The 7,804-nt window shown below is 38.0% G+C and overlaps 1 protein-coding gene across 1 annotated transcript; it reads left to right on the top strand.

Annotated features, from left to right (window-relative positions):
* The first annotated feature begins 5,023 nt into the window (after positions 1-5,023).
* Or7a (Odorant receptor 7a) lies at positions 5,024-6,556 on the top strand. The gene is made up of 6 exons (XM_065357197.1): positions 5,024-5,098; positions 5,201-5,417; positions 5,529-5,847; positions 5,932-6,031; positions 6,148-6,252; positions 6,347-6,556. Exons 1-6 carry the CDS (start codon positions 5,024-5,026, stop codon positions 6,554-6,556), a joined length of 1,026 nt encoding a protein of 341 aa, XP_065213269.1.
* Positions 6,557-7,804: the final 1,248 nt, after the last annotated feature.

The following is a 7,804-nucleotide window of genomic DNA, read 5'->3' as shown; positions in this document are numbered from 1 at the left end:
GCAAGAAACATTGATACTTCTCTTACATGCACCGTGATCGAAGTATTTGGCTGTGGAATTATTTTAAGACATTACGTATGTGGCAGAATAGTTGAGTGCCTACAATTGCACAATCTAACAATAAATAATTACATATTATGCCTATACCTATACTCACCGATACAAAATAGATCGCGTGTATGGTCCCACAGTAGAGTAAAACAGGTAGCATGGTCGTGGCTATTGCTTCGTAAGGACCTCGAAAACATTCGATCATTCTAAAAACACATCGAATTTATCAAAAACTAAAATTTTCGAACGCAAGTTTTACTATTCCATTCCACAAGTCTTACTTTAGAACACGTTGAAAGTCGCGCACGCAATTTACCACGGTAATTCTGTATTTCGGTTCAATTCTTTTGTACAGTTGCATGGTCATGTCAGTATTTGAGCTCAATGAGTTCAGTTCGAATATAATTTGCTGAATTTCATCGTGACATATAACAGTGAATACTACGAATAGAAATGGTATCATAGGCCAAATAACGAAAACATAAGTACCACAGAACCCGAGAAACCCGTTCCAAATCATATAAAACTCGAAAGATCCGTATTCGTCAAGTTTCGGCGTGTACAAAAAATAGTAATCGCGGTTTTTCACTTTTTCTTCTTCGTAAAATAATATTACATTCAAAAAACAAATTATCACGTACGTCGACATGGTTGTAAACCCGAATACGAAATTGTATGTACCTAATTTCCCCAAATTCAAGGTGCTTATTTGATGAAAATTTCTTTTTCTTCTTGCAATGACATCATCAGTTGCTTGAATCGCATCGAGTACATTGTTGAGATGGAGAATCATTCCAACAAAAGGCGATGTCCCAACTGTCACAGCCGTGAGAACCACATATAACAGCAAGGAGGGATCACTCTTATCGGCATATAATAGGTAACATGTAGTCTCAATGGCAATCGAGAGAACTGAACACATATGCCATATAAAATAAACGATTTTGGTGCTCCGATGAAACCCACTGCTAATGTAAATTCCTCCTAAAAAACAGTAAACCAAGTAGAATTGATTCGCCATTACTGTCTTGTATCCGAACATGTTCTCTTTTCCGCGGATTTGATTCGCAACTTTTACAAAATCTTTAAACACGTTCTTCATGGTTTGTAAACTTGGATCAAAAAGAACAAAACGCTCGAGTTCGCAATAAGTATTTCACATTATAAACTTGTTCGATTACTTACAACATAGGTACTAACTGTAAAATACAATTTATTCACAGTACCTACCTACGTGGAGAAGTATGGGTGTTGATTATTTGGTGTCAGTACGAGTATTTTATTTCCAATTACCATTCGTGTTCGACATTTCATAAAGATACTTGAAGGTTGGTGTCGTCGAAAGATGAAATAAGAACGTCTTAAGTAGGTATTTTTACATAGGTAGGTGACAGAAATAGATGAGAAAATTGACACAAAAAGAGGTATAAAATTGGGCTAATTATAGTTTCGAGGTGATGAAAATTGACGAATTGAGTCACCGAAGTAGATTATTACCTGAGCAATGCAAGGAAGTGATCAAGGTTAAGTAACTCGTCTCACCTCAGTTATGGTGAAGGTTGACTTTTCGAGTGTTCGAATGCTGAAAATATCATCAGAATTTAAATTAAACGAACCTCAATGAAAAATAAAAAGACATTGCATGACTTCTAGTTGAAATGTTGTATGAGTGTAAGAAGGGGGGAGGTGTTTTTATAGACGAATTGCGTTGTAGAAATTGAAAAGATGTCTCGCTCGTTTCATGCTGGTGATATGAAATATATTTAATCTATTTTTGATTACAACTGTAGGAAAACTGAAATTTTGAATGAAAAATTCCGAATATTGAGCAACTGGTTACCATTAGGATAATCGGATTGCAAACGAATTGCGGCCTATGCCCCATTGCTTTGCGAATGGAGTCGGTCCACCCAGTTCAATTATCCTCTTGCTCTGGCTCCTTCTACTCTGCCTTGTATACCTACAAATATCGTCTCCATGCCATCCGCTCTTGTGACCCATCCGGAGTACTTGAGTATCTGGCCAAGGACCACAGCGCAGATATTTGTTTGGTCACGCCAATTAATTCTCTCAGAATCGAGGCATTAATTCTTTTTCCTGTCCTATATGGACCATGGAGGGAGAAATTCAAAGTGTTTCATTGTTCCTTGTGTTACATTATACCCCATCTTCCTCTATGCTTTGAATTATGTCACTTACTATATGGACCATCGCCCATCGGCATTATTAACAAACTTTTGAAGATCTTGCATTATTCGAAAGCTCCGAAGCAATCGTCAGTTTGTCCAAGCTCATCTTGGACGACTTACACTTAAATATCTATTAACAGCCGGTTGGACGATTTACATTCAAACTTTCCATATGGACTTGGAGATTCTTCATCGTCGTCATGGTCGCACTCTTCTATAGGAGATAGCATAAATACTTCCATCTGTATCAGCCGCCCGCAGCCGTTTCTAGCGTATCTGATAGTTTCTTTCAGGGTCTTACAGGGAGAGTTGGCCAGTGAGTTTGTTGTTAACATCTCCGATCGTTTCCTCCCTCTTGTCACTCTTCCTTGAATTTTTCCCTGTACTGCTAGCAATGCTAGCATGAAAATACTGTTTTCTCATATTTTATGAGCTAAATACTTTAGCTTTCTATACTTCATATCTTCTACTACGGCTTTCCGCTCCGCTCCTATTCTTGCTAATACTTCCTGGTTGGTAATGAAGTCCTTCCATGAATAGCACCACATCTCAAAAGCAGACATTTTCTTCTCGCATTCTGCCTCATGGTCCATGTTTCGCAGGAATACTTCAGAATGGTCCATACGTAGCATCACATAATTCTCTTTCTCAGAGCTAGACTCATCGTTCGATTTCCCAGCACATTGGCTAGGTTATTAAAGGCGCTTTTTACCATTCCAATCCGTGATTTAATTTCTTTATGATCTCTACCATCATTATTTATCAGCGCTTCAAGGCAGGGATGGAAGAACCAGGAGCGAGCCGGAGCCAGAGTCTGGAAGAGCCGGATTTTCTGAGGAGCTAGAGTCAGCGCAAAGAGCCAAATAAATGAAAGTGCAAACAAACATCAACAGTGCTCTTGCAAAAGAACTCCTTATTCTACTCAAGAGAGCGATCACCATAAGGAGTGTTCAACCTAGAAAGAGCCAGAGCCGAGTGAGAGCCCACAAAATTTTTCAGGCGCTTTGGCTCCCTAAAAGTAGAAAAAAGTAAAAAAAAAATGCGCACAATTTTATCAAAAATTCAACTTTTAACTCACATTTATGAAGGAAATGAAGAATTTCTTTTGTTTTCTCATTGAGATATGAAATGAAAATAAATGCAGTATATTTTTATTATTTTCATCGTTTTTCACAAATTTTAAATTCTAACTTAAAGAGCCAAGAGCCAGAGCCAGAGCTGGAGTGGGAGCTGAGAAATTGGAAGAGGGAGCCAAGAGAGTCAAAGAGCGCAGTTGGAAAGAATTGAGGAGCGAGCAAGGAGCCAAAGAGCACATGTAAAGAAAAAGAGCCAACAGCGAGCCAGAGCTAAAACTTGCAGGGAGCTCAGCCAGAGCCAAGAGCGGGAGCCCTGAACTCAAGGCTCTTCCATCCCTGCTCCAAGGTATCTGAATTGATTTACATTTTCAATTTCTTGGGTTCCAATGTTGATTTTGACCTCTTCAGCGTCTCCTTTTGTAAATCTCATCACCTTGGTCTTGCCTGCGTTTATTTTCATTCCATATTTTAATTTAGCACTGTTGATTCAGTTGATCATTTTCTGCATCTGCGCTTCTGTTTCAGCAAGGATCACTTTGTCATCTGCGTAACTTATTTCATTTATTCTCATGCGGTTGATCTTGAATCCCATTTGTTTGATTCACGCTTCTCTCATTATTTCTTCTGCGTACACCTTGAACAGCCTAGGTGAGAGGTGAGAGGGGGCATCCTTGTCTCACACCTCTCTTTATATCACATCCATTCTCCGAGTAGGTACTCAGTTCCAAACTTGAAGTTTGCCCTCTGCTCCCAGTACAAGTTCTTGATTATCCGCAAGTCTTTGTCATCAATATTGCATTTCTTCAGGATCTCCAACATCCTCTCATGGTTGACACGATCAAATGCTTTCTCATAATTGACGAAGCAAGCAATCATTTCTCTGTTTGCATTCAGTGCTCTTTGGATGATCACTTTCAGCAGGGCAATTGCGTCTCTCATCCCTTTTTTCGCTACAAAGCCATATTGTGTTTCGCTTAGATTTTCATCTATCTTCTTTTCAACTCTGGCATTACAGTAGCTTCAGAGCGTGGCTCATTAATGCGATGGTTCTATATTCAGAGCATTTCTGCGAGTTGTTCTTCTTTGGTATTGGAACGAAATTTCCTAATTTTCCTTTTTATTTTCCTTTTTTCATAGTAGGTATGAACTTTCAACAGAAAATTTTGTATTTTCAAGTTTCTTTATTTAATTACATGTTATACTTATTTCATGTAATAAATAACTTAATCCTTTACGGCGCTTAACAAATATTTACAATTTTGTAATTACCTACTTAAATTACCTATTTAATATTCATTTTTCATTTCCTATTCCTAAAACCTTACAACGAGGTAGGTGGTAAGTGCCCGGCGTAGGAAAAGCTTACCATAGCTAAATTTCCTTGATTTTCTTATTTGCCCCCACCCCCTAAATTCAAGAATACTGTGGTCAGAAGGAAGGCTTGTTATGGTAACTTTTACCATTTCATTTTTTGTCAATTTTCTCATCGATTTCGGTCACCCCAGGAAAAATACCTACCCAAGACTTCGTTTACCACACCAACTTTTAAGTATCTTTATGAAATGTTGAACACGAATGATAATTGGAAATTAAATACTGAGCGACACGCAACTTATCCAGGTAGGTCTATGTACTGTGAACAAATTGTATTTTACCTTAGTACTCGAATTGTAAGTAAATGGAGAGTGTTTATGTGAAGTACAAAGCATGAATGTGTTTAGTGATTCTGTAAAAATTGCGAATCAAATCCGCGGCAAAGAGAATATGTTCGGATACAAAACCGTATTGGCGAATCAATTCTACTTAGTTTACTGTTTTTTAGGAGGAATTTACATTAGCAGTGCGTTTCATCGGAGCACTAAAATCGTTTATTTTTTATGGCAGATGTGTGCAGTTTTCGCGGTCACTTTTGAGTCTGTATGTTACGTATTATATGCTGATAAGAATGATACACCTTTGCTGTTATACGTCGTCCTCACAGTTGCGACAGTTGCGACAGCGCCTTTCGTTGGAATGATTCTCCATCTGAGCAATTTACTCGATGCGATTCAAGCTGCTGATGATATCATTGCAAAAAGAGAACGAAATCCTCATCAAATAAGTACCTTGAATTTGGGGAAATTGGGTACTTACAATTTCGTATTCGGATTTTCAACCATATCGATGTATGCGATAATTTGTTTTTTGAATGTAATGATTTTTTACGAAGCAGAAAAAGTGAAAAACCACGATTACTATTTTTTATACACACCGAAACTTGACGAATACGGATCTTTCGAGTTTTATTTGATTTACAACGGTATTCTCGGTTTATTTGGTACTTCTGTTTTCGTAATTTGGCCTATGATACCGTTTCTATTCATCGTATTCACTGTTATATGTCACGATGAAATTCAGCAAATTATAATCGATGTGAACTCGTTGGGCTCAAATACTGACATGACCATGGATATGGAACTATACAAAAAAATTGAACCGGAATTCAGAACTACTGTGGTAAATTGCGTGCGCGACTTTCAACATGTTCTGAAGTAAGTACGTAACACTCGTGGAATGGAGTTGTAAAACTTGCGTTCGAAAATTTTTGTTTTTTGATAAATACAATGTGTTTTCAGAATGATCGAATGTTTTCGAGATTCGTATGAAACAATTGCCACGACCATGCTACCTGTTTTACTCTATATTGAGATCATACACGCATTCTATTTTATATCGGTGAGTAAGGTATTAGGTACCTATAGGAATTATCATTTATTTTTAGATTGAGATTGGGCAATTGTAGGTACCCACTTGACCATTCTGTCACATAATTTCTTGAAATCATTCCACAGCCAAACACTTCGATCACGGTACACGTAAGAGAAGTATCAATGTTTCTTGCAGCAATTCAGTTTGTGTATGTGTTATGTTGGACTGGACAAATGCTGGATGAATTGGTAGGTAATACATTATCATTGCATTTTTCATTGCCCTAAATGTATTTTATGAAATGTCCCGTTAACTGAACGATTGTTTTTGTTTTTCTAACAGACATCGATGTTATCCTTTGCTGCATATTCTACGCCATGGTATTGGTCTACATCCTTTCGTAAAGATGTTAATATACTTATTTGCCAAACCCAAAGACCAGTTTCGGCGACTGCACTTGCAACTTATCCGCTTTCTTTGGCAACGTTCTTGCGTTTTATGCACGTCATACAATCATCTGTCAACGTATTACGAAAGATGACTTCAAAATAATAGAATACCAATAATGCACATTTGATGAACACATTGGCGCCTAGAAACCCGACAATTTTCAAAATGGCGCGTGCTCAACTTCTCTTACTCCGGTCTCCGAATATACGTTTAATTCAGACATCCAGTTGCCTAATGGGGTGTTAGTGTCCCTCAAGTGTAATTTTTAAACATTTACCACCAAAATAAGTATGCAGACGTTACGGTTCGAAGAGCAAAAAAATCAGATCCATTGCACGATTAACTTTATTCCACGCCTCTTGAATCTAAATTTGTGAAAACGGCTGACTCAATAGGGCACAATAAAAGTTTAAAGTCGCGCACCGCCTTTCCCAACCATTTGAGTAAAAAATGAACCCTTACGAAATTATTCAAAAGCAAATTTGTGGCCTATTAAAATTGTTTAAAATTTCGCGAAAAATTCAAATATTTCGACAAGAATGTTTTTAAGCATTTCTGAAGAATTTTGTGTGCAAAATGGGGTCACAATTTTTGGGATTTTTGAAAAAAGTATGTTATGTAAACTGCCGAATACTCCAATAGTCACCACCCATCCAGTAGTCGTCACTTTAGTCAAAAAACACGAATAAAAATTTTTTGTTTAGCTATTTGGTAACGCTGATTGCGCTAATGGAAACTTTCAACCATTAGTACAGGAATTTTAAGATTTTTATTCGGACTAATTCCTACAAAAGGTTTTTTTGCGGGATACTGTAGTGGAAGGGGTCCTATTCAACATACTAAAAGTCTCACCCCGTACCCCGCGTGCGTCGCGTGCTAGAGCGTGAAAAGTGTCCCGCCGCGGCGTTTTTTGCGATTTTCTCGCGAGGGGTTGATTTTACGTCGAAAATAGCGTTCTTTTTGTGCTCTACGTCAAATTTCCGATCTAGTGATATGTCAACCGTCCTTCTACTCCCAAGGGGGGTGGGGCTAGAACCATTCAAAAAAGGGGGGTTTACTGAAAAATACATTAAGACTATGGGGGCCTAAGAGGGGTGAAATAGTCCCCAAAAGCGTTCGTGATATTAGCATGGAAGATGGGTACCATTGAGAAACTTCCGCGAGAAAAATTTCAGATCCACGCCACCTCCCCTTTTTTGGGCACCCCCTTTTCTGAAATTTCAATAACACTTTTCTCAGCCCCATTTTAACCGATTTTGAAAATCTTTCAGTATGTTATGTATATCCTTAGTATGTATCCCCACAAAAATTTTCAACTCCCTCCCTTCATGTTTCCCCTTAAAATACCGT

This window comes from Planococcus citri, chromosome 3 (genome assembly GCF_950023065.1).
Source record: "Planococcus citri chromosome 3, ihPlaCitr1.1, whole genome shotgun sequence".
Taxonomy (NCBI): Eukaryota; Metazoa; Arthropoda; class Insecta; order Hemiptera; family Pseudococcidae; genus Planococcus; species Planococcus citri.
Note: the sequence above shows the minus strand (reverse complement) of the source record. Positions and strands in the feature narration are given on the sequence as shown.